The sequence below is a fragment of the Festucalex cinctus genome, chromosome 17 (assembly GCF_051991245.1).
Source record: "Festucalex cinctus isolate MCC-2025b chromosome 17, RoL_Fcin_1.0, whole genome shotgun sequence".
Lineage (NCBI taxonomy): Eukaryota > Metazoa > Chordata > Actinopteri > Syngnathiformes > Syngnathidae > Festucalex > Festucalex cinctus.
Window position 1 is genome coordinate 19,507,111 of NC_135427.1, and position 14,522 is coordinate 19,521,632.

Here is a 14,522-nt window from a genome sequence, read left to right on the forward strand (position 1 = left end):
CAGACAAAGGCCATATTGGTATGATCAGTTGTCACTTCAAAAGTACACTTTGTCTTTTTCATCACTACATTTGCTGCAGCTTCAGGGTTTCTACCACCCTGCAGTCTCTTGTTGACATTTCTGTGGATGAAATATTCATCGGAAAAGTTCCCAATGTAAAACATTTATAATGATTCCTGTTGGGTGGCCTTTCCTGCCGCAAATGTGCAGTTTTGCTGTCAAAATCATACTGAATGTTCTTTTACAGAGTTACTAATGACTTGCTTTGGATATAAATTAATAAACTTTACTGGCCATTACGTTAACATTTTCCTCCCCGGGCACATCAGCAAGCCATCACTCCCTGTTTTACACCCATTCAACGAACAAAACTCATGAGTCATTCATGTCAAAGGAGAAGTAAATATATTTAATGTATCCAGAGGACAATGAGCCTCATTAACTAATTTAATGGATATTACATCCGTACATCATGTGCCCGAGTATGACCTTTCTATGTCTCTTTGGAATATTATAGCGGTTTATTACATTCAAAGTAGAGTGCAAAACTTGCACCTTTCGGCAACCTGCCAGGCAGGGGCAGTAAATTCATGTTGGACCTGCTCCATAATTGTTCTACGCTCTTCAACAAGTTTACTTTACACCTTGTGGCATCCACAATAAACACCTACCAACTGCAACTTTGATACTCCTTCAAAGGGTGTCCTCCCCATTCTACATTCACCCATATTTTTACTCTACTTTATATACCCGGCGGGGAGAGAATTTGGCCTCTTGTAATCCCCATGGCTGGCCCTCCCTAGAGGACCAGTGCTATTAATTACATCTCTTGTATGGAGGAATAGGAGGCAAAAAGAAAGTCAATGTGAAACACTTCCGGTTAAATTTATCTCCGTTAGCGCTGACCCAGATTCAGTTAGACAGAAAGAGAGAGAGAGAGAGAGAGAGAGAGAGAGAGAGAGAGAGAGAGAGAGAGAGAGAGAGAGAGAGAGAGAGAGAGAGAGAGAGAGAGAGAGAGAGAGAGAGAGAGAGAGAGAGAGAGAAAAGCTGGATGACAAACATACGACCCATGTTCTGGAAAAGGTCTGGAAAGGGGTTTAATCCGGTCCGGGAGATGATCTTGTAAAGTTAAAAAAAAAAAAAAAAAGAGTAATGTCGGACCAATTAATCACATGACCAAAATCAAAACATACATTTGTAATTTCACAAACAATCCTCAGTTGGGCAATGCAACTTTTACATGGAATTGACCTGGATGTCATTATTTTACGCATAAACTATAGTTAGGGTTTGTTGAAAAAAAAAACAAAAAAAAACGAAGACCAACATAAATCAAACAAACGTGCTGATTGTGACGTATTCAGCTACGGGTAACACAAAAATCTTAGAATTAATGCACTACACAATTCATTCTGGGAACAATATATATCCAAAACAGGTAGATATAAAGGCCTAGATACACCAATCCGACATTGGCCAAATGTGACCGACGCCTAGCCCCTGTGGTGTCGGCACGTCACGTAGAAAAAAAACGTAAATACACATCATACTGATCCCATACCATCGTACCTTCAGCGCATGCACGAGAAGTAATTCCCATCCATACCATCGGCGGCGGTAGTCATTATTCCTAAAGGCAACCGGAAACCTCTTTATGGGGACGGGATATAAAAACGTAAACAATGTATACCAATGCATTACTTTTTCTCTCACATGAATGAAACTCTCCGGCTTTTTGCACAATATCGTATATAAAAGTAAATCCTGACTGCTATATCCAGTCGCGCCCCCATGTCATGTCATAGTTTGGCTTTCATACATTTGTCGGCAAACCTTTTAATGGTAATATCATACAATGCCGGTCTCTCTTGAACCAGAGACAAAGTCATCTCCTCGATCTTTTGTCCAGATATTGTACGTTCAAATGCGGAGGGTACAGCAGGGTGACGATGCACAAAATGAGCGAAGAAAAAGTGGTCCAGGCTTTCTATCAGTACTGTTTACTCGTATTCGTCACTTCCTCTTCTTGCCCGGTGCGCTGATTTGCGAGCTAACAGCCAATCACAGTGATCAAATGCCCCGACGCCGATTCAACGTCCCTCCGAGGTATACCAACTCGATCCGAATTTACGACAGTAATTTATAGACTGATTATACGGCACATGCCATTGGCCTAACGCTGTCCGACTCCCGACATCGGATTCGTTCATCTAGGCCTTAACACGCTCAGAACTCATACGGGCAAAACCCCACACAAAACTCGATCACCTTTGTTTTTACCTAATAATTAGGGATGTCACAATAGTACAGGTAATAAAAGTTCCTTTCAATTGCCGTGGTCTTGTTTCACTGCAAAATAATGAGCCGCTGTGCTTAAAATGTAATTTTGTTCGATGATGTCACATTGAATCGCTTCACTGACAGGTTCCGGCCGGGTTCCTGTTACACGACAGAAAACCGATTGGATGCATAACCCACTTGACGATGCCACACGTCAGAGGATGTACACTTATGGCTAATGCCGACGGGCGTACATGACTTTACAAACAATCTAAACTCTGTAAACAACACAATAGGCCACCGTTTGTTTACACAAGGAGCTACGTTGATCTATCGATTTACAAAAAAAATAGATAACTAACGTGACTTCAAGCATACGTCGATTATGGACACTTTCATTTCACTTAGCGGCCCTGAGGGCGCTTTGCATACCCGTTATCTTTTTACTTCCTGAATTCCTAGTTGGACTTGTCTGAACCAGGTCAACAACAGACAGTGACAGGCTTTATTTCTTTAGTGTATACTAAAATGAGACATCATTGTTTGTAGTGTACTTACTTTGATGGATGCTGTAGTATAATATAGCAACTTGACGATGCTCTTGGTTCATAAAACAGTTAACACACAATACTGTAGTTCCAAACTATTTTCTTTACTGATCCATGACAACTTTCAACACTTTTGCATCTGTACTAATTCAAAAAGTATTCTTCTGATGAGGCTGGTGCATAGTGTGGTGCAGTGGACAGCGAATGGTTCGCGGACAGTGCAAGAGAGCTGTGAAAGACAAAGTCACAACAGAAAAAAACAAAACAAAAAAAACAGCATGTTTAGTGGACTGAGAGCTGATGGGAGAGAGGCAGGAGGACGGGGACACGTGATGGGACCATACCTCCCATGATTTACTTAGAACCCTTGCCACCATGGTGGGTGGTCATGGTCGGTGGCAGTGTGAGGAGTTAAGGGACAAAACAGAGCATGCTGGGAACGGGGTACCTTTTAATGTGCCTTCAGAGAGGGCCCAACTCACCCCTGGAACCATTAAATCTAGAGGAATGAGACTATATTAGTAAGGAAGTGGGAGAAGGAAGCAAGAAAGGAAGGACAGATGGAAGAGAGGCAAAGAGAGAGAAAGAGGGAAAGAGGGATGGAGTAAGACCAGAAGGAAGCAGTGAAAGATTAAGCTGGTTTATGTGCCTATATCTTGTCTTTCCAGTGATTCTGAGTCCAGTTCTTTGGGTTAGTACTAACTGTTTGTTTGTTTTTTCTTTATACAGAGAAAAACAAAGAGCAAGAAACAACTTTCAAATGAACCTGTACCCACAATTCTAACCATTTGACCGTGGATTTTACCGACAAACTAATCCTTCTTTTTGCTAAAATCTCCTATATCTGAAAACCTTATTGCTCAGTAATTGCCCATACGAAAAATCTTGAGAAAGGAATCCGTAAACAAGGCTTGCCACAACTCCAAGAGGGATGTAGTACAGGAAAGGTTTTGTGTAGTTTGTAAAACAAGCAATGGGCCTCTTATGACTGAATGTGCAAGGTTTCCCCCAGGGATCAATTTCAAGTCATCTGTATTTCTCAAGAGAGATACATTCAATCTAAAATACCATGAAATCAAAGGATCATATACATATGGTGGAATCATTTCTTCAGCTTAAGGACATCAGAGTCCACTGCTCCTTGTGGATATGTACCCAACAAGTGCCTCTGAAATGGTTTAATTCTTGTAAAGGCACTTTTCAATGCTAGCGACCGCCAGCATGCGTTTTAGGTTTAAGAGGCAGTGGAATTGCACTAAACCACTCAAGCAGTTTGTCATCAGCTCCTATACAGCCGAAGGGGAGGGGGCAAGCGGTGATTTAACTCCTAAATGTCTTCCAGTGATCTAAGGCCACATCTTTCAAGGTTTGGTCGATCCCTGCCCCAGCGGCTGTACTAAAACAACATGCAAGAAGAGGGGAAGGGAGGGGGGTCATCTTGTTTTAGATCAGGGCGATTAATGACCAACAACTCCCCCTCCCTCTAGCTCTGTTAAACACCATGCAAGCCCCATCTGTAAGAACTCAACGGGCATGCTCCAAGGGGGCTAACCAACCCAAGCATGATGTCTACTGTAGACAGGCAAGCTTAAGGCAGGAAGGGGTCAAGAATTGGCTGACAGCTTTCCTCACTCTGCAAATGGACTTTTGGGGTAGAGCAGGGATGGGCAATCTCGGTCCACGAGGGCCGCAGCCCTGCAGGTTTTGGATGTCGGCCTTCTCCAACACAGCTGATATATGATCCGCTCATCAGCAAGCTCTGCATTAAACTGCATTAACTGGAAACAGCTTGTGTTGGAAGACGGAAACCTGCAAAACCTGCAGGGCTGCGGCCCTCGAGGACAGAGATTGCCTATCACTGGGGTAGAGCTTTTCCTTAAACTTCATCATCAGTTTGATGTTGGAGTTTTAAAGAAAAAGCAGCCTATAAGGGTGTTTGTTTGCAGTGTCAAATCAAGTGACCAGACTGTAAGAAAAAAAGCCACAGATCGGGACACGATAGGGCTTTTGGGGATTAGGAAAAGGGCTCTACCACAAAAAATAAATAAATAAATAAAAGCATTACTTCTGGTGCTAGATCACCAGTTGCGTTCGCCCAGACTCGCCAAAATCAAAAGGCAAACAGAAAAAAAAAGGCTCAGGCTCAAACCAAGCAGGACTCAGAAAGATGTGGAAAGACTACCGACCAGCCAGCTCCTTCTCCTTACTCCGTCTCTTTTTCTCCATGCGTTTCAGTCTCTTCTCCTCCCTGCGCTTGGCCTCCTCAGCCTCCTGGTGGCGTCGGCACTTGTGGAAGTTCTCCACCACGACACCCACAAACATGTTGAGTACAAAGAAGGCCACGATCAGGAGGAAGGAGATGAAGTACAGCAACATCCATGGATTGTAGTTCATCACTGGCTGAAACACACACAATACATACATAAGGAGTTTCATAGACATAATATATAAGACCAAATGCTTTAGTGGATTGATCGGTACCTGTTGGTCTACTCCTACAGCATCTAAACCATCATACATAATATCCACCCAGCCGTCTTTTGATGCCAGAACAAATAGAGACATCAAGGCCTGATAACGAGAACATTTGAAATTGATGCATATATTGAAAAGAAAGCTTTTAAAACTTCCCACTAAGGTGTCAAATGGTTAAAAATAACAAAAACGTAAGGATTTCGGCGTTCTGACCTGTCCCAGGTTGTCGAAGTTATACTTGTGTCTGACCCATCTGTAGCTGGCTTGTAAACAGTCAGACCTGTTTGTGATGTTCTTGACATCCTCTCCTTGACAAACAAAGAACTTCCCTTTGAAGAGCTGGAAACACAGAAAACTACAAAGTCATCTGAACCTATTCTAAAACCTGTTGGATCTTTGCTCACCATGGTGAGTTTGGTATCGACAGACAGCTAGCTAGCTAGCTAGCTCGATTAGATAGATAGATAGATAGATAGATAGATAGATAGATAGATAGATAGATAGATAGATAGATAGATAGATAGATAGACAGACTGCCAGCTAGCTAGCTCGATAGACAGATAGATAGGCAGCTAGCTAGCTCCAGACAGACAGACAGACAGACAGGCAGACAGACAGACAGACAGACAGACAGACAGACAGACAGATAGATAGATAGATAGATAGATAGATAGATAGATAGATAGATAGATAGATAGATAGATAGATAGATAGATAGATAGATAGATAGATAGATAGATAGATAGATAGACAGACTGCCAGCTAGCTAGCTCGATAGACAGATAGATAGGCAGCTAGCTAGCTCAACAGACAGACAGACAGACAGACAGACAGATAGATAGATAGATAGATAGATAGATAGATAGATAGATAGATAGATAGATAGACAGACAGACTGCCAGCTAGCTAGCTCGATAGACAGATAGATAGGCAGCTAGCTAGCTCAACAGACAGACAGACAGACAGACAGACAGACAGACAGACAGACAGATAGACAGATAGATAGATAGATAGATAGATAGATAGATAGATAGATAGATAGATAGATAGATAGATAGATAGCACCAATAAAACATTACAACACTCAACACATTTACAACATTTGTTTCTTGGCCTTGCTATAAACTAACAATATCAATAAATCAGACTCAACGAATACCCAGGAATAAGCTGATTTTATATTCCATATGCAAATAAACAGAGGTTAACCAATGGATGTCAACATTTTCATTCAGGTCAAGGCCATTGCACCATATTGTACAGAAGCCATTTAATGAGCAACAACTAGTGATGGACATTACAGTTCTTTTAGGTGAACTGAATCACTAGAATCAGCTCATTTAAAAGAACGGTTCAAAAGATTTGTTCACCGATCATTAACACTCCAACCACCCATGAACTGAGAAAAGAACAAATCACTTCAAGAAGTGACCCGTTCACTCGCGTTCACTGAAAAGATTTGTTCTTTTTGAATGAATCAGTTGTTCATGACACAACACTAGCAACAACAGCGTATTAACCTTCCATGACACCACCATATTAAGAGAGTGTCTGCAGCATAAACATGCCAAAGGTAGATAGCTAGACGACTGGACAACACCAAAGGCGTTGTGCTCGTTTTTACAGATTAGTCCTTGGGCAGCTTGCCATGAAATCACTATTGACCAGGTAAACCAGCATAACTGCCATATTGAATGAGTTACAATGTGGAAAAAGAAAATAACCTGCAGAAGAGAATGATTGTCAACCACATCTATTATGACAATAAAGTGGTAACATGGAAGAAGAAATATGTAATATTAGTCCAAATTTTGGGATCATAATTGTTTTGGGTGATAAACTATGCCTCAATCTGTGAACTGCATCCATGTGCAGTTGTGCTTTCTCTCACACAATATGAATGTGCACTTCCTGGGTCACATATTTCACATACAGATATGTATCTTTTTTTTTTTTTTTTCTTGGATTAAATTAGCCCTCGTTACAGCTCCCAAGATGGGGAAAAGCGCAAGTGATTATGCTGTTAGGAAACCTTTGAAATGCCACTATTAGCTCCTTGCCACGTGTCTGTACAGGTTGTGCTCAAAGGCGACTTGGTTCTGGGGCTGGATTTTCCATTTATTTTAATAAGGAAAATTGCTTTGCTTAAATCTTGGAGTAAATTCGTTCGTGAACTGAGATTCCATGTCATGTCAGATCTCTAAGGAAAGCAAAATCGGCTGCTTAGACTGCTGTTTTTACGTGGCAATTTTTATATCCACTCATTAAAATTTGTTCTCATAAAATTGTGATTGTTTTTTTCCTTGAGTAATATTTCTTTAGCTGTTTAAAATTACTAATCATAACCCCTTTTTATCACATAAGTTAACTATCCTTTTTGGAGTGGCCAAAATATTCCTTCATAGCAACTTGGCAGGTTCTAGAAAGATGTAAGTCTTTGTCATTAATTAGATCAGTCGTTTTTCTAACTAAATGTTGTTGTGTGCAATGCATTATATTTCTCATTACCTGTACACCAAGGATGCCAAAGATTATGAAGAAGGCACAGCAGATGACCACAATGTTGCCAATGGGTTTCAGTGAAGACATCAGGGTCTCAACCACCAGCTTGAGACCTGGTGCTCTGCTGATTACACTGGAACACAAAACATACTATATAGCTCAGTGGTCTCAAACTTACAGTCTGGGGACCATTTGCAGCACCCAAGATGATATTGTCATTGGACTCAGAGGTGCACTTAACCCCAAGTCATCACTCATAGCCCAACAAAGGCAAAAAGACAAAAAAAAAAAAGATAAACTGCAAAAATAGTCCAGGGTTGCCAATCCACACAGTTCGTTCCTTGCCGTCTTTGTTCTTGTGGCATGTTTTCCCTTGAGTAGACAATTGAGTGAATGCAGAGTCAATAGCACATTAAGAGACGACATAAGATAATAAGGAGTCAGGGCTGACCAAGGTCACTGATCAATTGAGACGAATGAGTCGATGGCTGAACTTCATAATTTGCGCCTCCCTGCCTCGCTTTGAATTCTTTTGTGATGTGAGAATGCAGTACTCTTTCCAACATATGCTGTATAAACATCAGTGTTGATCAGAAGCTATTTAGTATCAGTTGTAAAATGAAGGATTTTCCAAAAACAAAGTCAAATTTTCATGTATTTTTTTGTCTGTCATTGCTGAATGAAAGAGGAATTTTATAGCCATAATAAAACTGAACTGAGCATTTGAAGATGTTCAGTTTCATCCTACTTTGATGAATGGATTATCTGATAATTAATTGATATTTATCTCAGTTTTGATGTTACAGAATTACAGAGATTGTTGGGGCAGGTGTGTGCCAATCATTTCACACTGCTGCAAACCAGTCCAGTGAGAGTTTGCAGCTTAATGATCCCTGCAAATCCAGGGATACTGTCCTAATATCCATGCAATGCTGCTGAGTGGTGTTAGCCAACGCAGCCCCAAAACATCCAAAGCCTTTAAAAACTCTGGCTGGATCTCATCTAAACCTGGACAGAGGTGTCAAATCCAGGTTCAGAAAGTAGAAACTCTGCCACAGTTTGGCTTTAGCCACAGGTGCTCTAGTGACGTCACTATCGACTAATTCTACAATCGATTAATCTATAGATTATTCAATCGATTAATCAACTAATCTGATTCATTTTCATTTTACATTCAAGTGTATTACAAAAGCATTTTCCCCTGATTACTGTTTATCAAGCAGTGATTGGTGTTTATTTTGTACTTCATAATCATACAGTGATTAAAAAAAAAAAGGGGGATTGGTCGTGTACTATGTTACTGGTTTGGTCATTGTTTTCCAAAGTAAAAACATGTTTGCGAATGTTTTTCACTTCAATTTTTATTTCCTTTTTGAACACACACAAACAACATTGTTGTATATAAAATACAAACAAACCTTCAACATTAACAGGGGAAGCCACTTTGCTAAACAATCCACTGACTACTTCTCATATTGATCATGTCCATCGCCTTTTAAGTCCTTGTATGTTTTCCATTTCCTCCACTTTTGCTCTCCTTGAGTACCCTGCAATCTCATATGGAAAGTTAGTATCTCCATCGTATGGATTTCTTCCATGATTGCCTTCCATTGGTCTTCATTCGGTGGGTCCACTTTATACCATGTTCTTGTTATAGCTTTTTTGCTTGCCACAAGCAATATATTTACCAAGTATTTGTCTTCATGTTGTATCACGCCTTCATTAAAGTCATTCAAATAGAGAGTCATACAGTTGAAAGGGATTCCGTACCCCAGAATCTCCTGTACCAAATAGTGTATTTTTTCCCAAAAATGTTGTATTTTTTTACATTTCCAAAAAACATGTGTATGATCTGCATTCAATTCTCCACACTCTCTCCAACACATGTGATTTGTTTTTGAGTATCTATTCTTAATCTTGGGTGTGACAAAAAAAACGTATCAAGTTCTTCCATGAAAATTCCCTCCACTTTTGGGACATGGTAGTCATTTGGTGAGCTTTCCACATCCCCAGCCACTGTTGCTCTGTGATTTGTATGTCAAGTTCAGATTCCCATTTTGTCTTAATATAATTGGTTAAGTTTTTGTTTACTAACAAAGCCTTATACAGTGTGGAGATAATCCTACACGATCCGCCCTTATACGTCCTGATCAAAAGTTGAGTTACCCCACTTGTGTTTCTCGAGAGATCCATTTGGACCCTTTTCTTGTAATAGTCCCTTGCTTGTAAATATCTATAAAAATCACATTTCTCCATATTATATACTATTTTCATGTCTTGAAAACTTTTCACTTTCCCTTTATCTAACAAGGTGCACCATGCCGTCAGTCCCATATATGTCCACTCTTTAAATCTCCTGTCATATTCATTTGGTTTGAAGTTTGTGTCATATGCCACCCACTTTAATTGATCAATATCTTCAATTTTTTGTTTTCGAATGACTGTGAACCACAACTTCAGAGTAAATAAAGTGATGGGGTCTAGCTTTTCCTGCACTTTCTCATATAATATTTTATCCCCAACTAGGCTTTGAATGGGGAAGCCACCAAACTCTCTTTCCATTCCTTTCCATTTGGCTACATAGTCTGTATTACACCAACAAACTATATATCTGAATTGAGATGCATGGTAATACTCTCTTAAATTTGGGAGACCCATACCTCCTTGTTCTTTAGGTAGTTGAAGGGTTACATATTTCACTCTGGGATGTTTACCTCCCCATATAAATCTTGATATTGTCCTATCCCAATTCACAAACTGTGTTTGTGGGATCTCTATTGGCAAGGATTGGAATAAATAAAGAAGCCTAGGCAGCATGTTCATTCTGATTGCTTCAATCCGTGCACTAAAGTCCATTGTTAAAGTAGACCACCTCTTTATATCCTCTTGAATATCCTTATTAATAATATCATAATTTACCTTATATAAATTGTTCCAGTTTTTGGTGATATAGACCCCCAAATATTTAATCTTCTCTTGATTCCAGTTAAACTTATATATGTCTTGAATAGGCTTTGATTGAGTGTAGTTCAATGTAAGTACCTGAGTTTTTGATATATTAATTTTATATCCAGATAGGTGACCATATATCTCAAATAGCCTCATTAGTGCAGGTAAGGATTGCTCTGGATGTCTGAGAAATGCTATAATGTCATCTGCAAAAAGCCCAATCTTATTTTCTATATTATTTATTGTTACACCAGTAATTTCCTCACTTTGTCGAACTGCTTGTGGTAGTGGTTCAATGAAGAGAGCAAACAAAGTGGGAGAGAGACAGCATCCCTGTCTAGTTGATCTTTGTAGGTATATTCTGTCTGTCAAGTTACCATTTATTTTAATTCTGGCATTAGGTCGATGATAGAGTGTTCTAATACATTGCACCGACTTATCGTCAAAGCCAAATTTTCTCATTACTTTATATAGAAAGTTCCAATTTACTGAATCAAAAGCCTTTTCGGCATCTACACTAATTAATAAGGTGTCCTGTTTATCATGATGAGCCTGATCTAATACATGTAGCGTTTTCCTGATGTTATCTTGAGCTTGTCTGTTTTTCATAAATCCGGTCTGGTCCTCATCTATTAGTTCCGTCACAAATTTGTTCAACCTGTCTGAAATAATAGATGTATATATTTTGTAGTCTACATTTAATAGTGAGATAGGTCTATAATTTCCGCATTGTTCTTTATCTTTGTCAGGTTTTGGCAGTACAGAAATTATTGCCTCATTCCATGAGGGTGGTATTTTATTCTCTTCAATGTCCAGTTGAATGCTGACACAAGTAAAGGTGTTAGTTCTTCCCTGAATGCTTTATACCATTCTGCGCTGTACCCATCACTCCCCGGACTCTTGTTGTTCTTCAATTTCGTAATTGCATTTTTCACCTCCTCTTCTGTTATTTTGGTTGTTAATTTTCTATTTTGTGAAGGGCCAATCGAAGGTAGTTCCACTGTTTTCAGAAATTCCTCCATCTCATCTAATCCCACTGAAATGGTTTGACCATAAAGATTTCCATAGTATTCCTGAATTACCTTCTCAATCCGCTCTGGTGAGCGACATAATTCCTTTATGTGTGGGTCTCTTATTTTATAAATACTATTTATAGCTTGTTGTTTTCTCATGCGTCTTGCTAATAATTTAGTAGCTCTCGGTCCCACTTCGTAGTAATTCTGTTTGACAAATTTATTCTTTTTTTCTACTTCCTCAGACAGTAAAGTGTTTATTTTGGTTTTCATCTTTTTTATCTCCTCATAAACATTCTCATCTTTCTGATTTTCAAGTTTTTTCTCAAGTTCCCTGAGTGTCTTAATATATTTTCTATATGATTCCAATTTTTCCTTTTTTATTCGCGCCGCCTCTGCAATTAATTTACCTCTAATGACTACTTTCATTGCATCCCAAAGTATTGTCGGGTCCACTTCCCCATTGTCATTTTCTGCCACGTATGCCATTATATCCTCTTTAATCGCTGCCTTTTTCTGTTCATTATTAATTAAGCTTGTATTCAGTCGCCATATTGTATTTCTTCTTCTATTGTTCAGTTTAATTTTTAGAAACATTGGATTGTGGTCAGACAATACTGCGGCTCCTATGTTACATTCTTCCATAAGATGACACTCTCCTACGCTCATAAAGAAGTAATCTATCCTTGCATGAACTTTGTGTGCAGCGGAATAATGTGTATATTCCCTCTCTAGTGGATGCATGTATCTCCACACATCCATCAGACCCGTCTCTTCCAATGACATATTAACATATCTTGACAATTGCTTTCTATTCCTTTTTAGACTTGTTGAATCGTTTCTATGACATAGAGCTACATTTATGTCTCCCCCACAAATTATAATTCCTTCTGATTCCATTGCAATGGTATCGAATAGATGCTTAAAAAAAAGCTTATCACTTTCAGGAGGTGCATATATGTTAGCTAATGTAATTTTTTCATTCCCCACTCTTCCTTTCACAATGACAAACCTTCCCTCCTTATCTTTGACTTCCTTTTCCAGTTCAAAATGGGTTGAGTTTGCCAACAGAGTTATTACTCCTCTCTTGCGGCCTCCTTTATACGTGCTATAGAATAAATTTTTATAGCCAAACTTACTCAGTTTTTCATGTTCTAGTTTAGACAAATGTGTCTCTTGTAACATTACAATTTGTGCTTTTTCTTTCTTCAATTTCGCCATGACTTTCCCTCTCTTTGCTGGCGTACTCAAGCCATTCACATTTAGCGATATTATCTTGATACTATTATCCATTTTCATCATTTTGAATCCTTCTCACGTGTGCTCCCCAACAACAATAAACAAAACAAATATCTACACACAACTCAATTTGAACAGAAAAAATCAAAAACAAAAACTGGGGGGGTTTCCCTTCCTGGGGCTGTTTTATATTTATCCCAGTGCCCCAATAACTGTATGGAGAGGAAGTCCTCTGGCTTGAGGGCCTCTCCCTAGACCTAACACTATCCTTAAGTCTAGACATATAATTAGCCTCTCTCTCCCCCTGGCGGTTGAATTTGCCCCAGGCAATTAAATTCACAACAATATTTTACTCATAACAACATATACATTTGAAACGTTCTATTTTCACTTAAAGACAAAATCAAAAAAAATGGTAATAGCACTTTACCCGATTTGTAGTCATTCCACCTTTGATTCGGTTTAGGGAAAGTCTTATTTTCTCCTAAATTGTTGTAGTTTGTCTTTCAATCGACGTGTCGTCTCCACTCGTTGCTTCCCGCCGCCAGCTCGCCGCCACTCTGTTCCCGCAGCATCTCGGGCCGTGTCGTTCTTGCGGCGCGTCGCCTGTGTTGTGCCTTTCTCCTCCGGCTCCTCGACCTCGTATCCTCTCGCTCTCATATCCCGCGCTGCGTCTTTAGCATCCTCGTATGTTTTCACGCCATCTTCCCAGTGGATCCTCATTTTTGCGAGCGGTGTCTGAAACCGTATTCCTTGTTGTTTCAATCTCCTCTTGATATTCGCGTAGGTCTTTCTTTTCTGGAGGACTTCCGTCGCATAATCATGATCGAAAAATACTTGTTTATCGCCTATCTTTATCGTCTTCCTTTCCTTGCCCCACACTTTTTGTAAGATCAATTCCTTAGTGTCGAATTGTAAAAAGTTTGCTACAATGGACCTTGGAGTCGCTTCAGGGCCGGGCTTTCTCGTCAGTGCTCGATGGCAACGCTGTATATGGAGCTCCATGCTTTCCGGTAAGTCGAGTGCAGTTTTGAGCAGCCGCGCCACGTAGTCGCCAACCGAATCAGAGTCATTTTCGGCGTCCTCCGGGACCTCGTAAATACGGAGATTGTTCCTCCGCGATCTGCTTTCCAGATCAGTTAGCTTTTCTTGAAGTTGGTGCGACCGCTCCATCATCGCCGATATCGCCGAGCCCGAATCCGCTTGCCACTCTTCTAGTTCAGCTATACGGGCCTGTGCTGCCTCCATATTAGCTGCTTGGGCCTGAAGCTCCCTCTTGTTTTCGGAGCATTTGCGGTCCATTTCTTCGCGTATCGAATTGATTTCCTTTTTCATCTCTCCTCGGAATGTGGCTAGATCTTCTCGAAACTCCCTTCTGAGTTCCTTTATTTCTTCTTTAATGGCGAAAAGCCCTGCCTTAAGTTCCTCCGTGAAGTTAGCCATTTCCATTCGCTTGCTAACGTTTTCTTCGACGACGTCTTCCTCTTGTTCGGGTTCCATTTCGTATTTTTCCTCC

General features: G+C 40.0%; 1 protein-coding gene across 19 annotated transcripts in view; it reads right to left on the minus strand.

Annotated features, from left to right (window-relative positions):
* The window catches only part of cacna1g (calcium channel, voltage-dependent, T type, alpha 1G subunit), a 255,234-nt gene that overhangs the window by 36,514 nt on the left and 204,198 nt on the right, over nucleotides 1-14,522 (minus strand). For 12 of the 19 annotated variants that reach the window (XM_077503942.1, XM_077503936.1, XM_077503935.1 and 9 more), the window contains 5 exons: nucleotides 7,812-7,938; nucleotides 5,517-5,642; nucleotides 5,310-5,399; nucleotides 5,036-5,228; nucleotides 3,277-3,327 (listed from right to left, as the gene is read on the minus strand). In XM_077503942.1, coding sequence (XP_077360068.1) covers nucleotides 3,277-3,327; nucleotides 5,036-5,228; nucleotides 5,310-5,399; nucleotides 5,517-5,642; nucleotides 7,812-7,938 — 587 coding nt within the window. Of the gene's footprint in view, nucleotides 1-3,276; nucleotides 3,328-5,014; nucleotides 5,229-5,309; nucleotides 5,400-5,516; nucleotides 5,643-7,811; nucleotides 7,939-14,522 lie in introns of all 19 variants that reach the window. The other 7 variants (XM_077503948.1, XM_077503952.1, XM_077503938.1 and 4 more) reach the window with 2 other exon arrangements.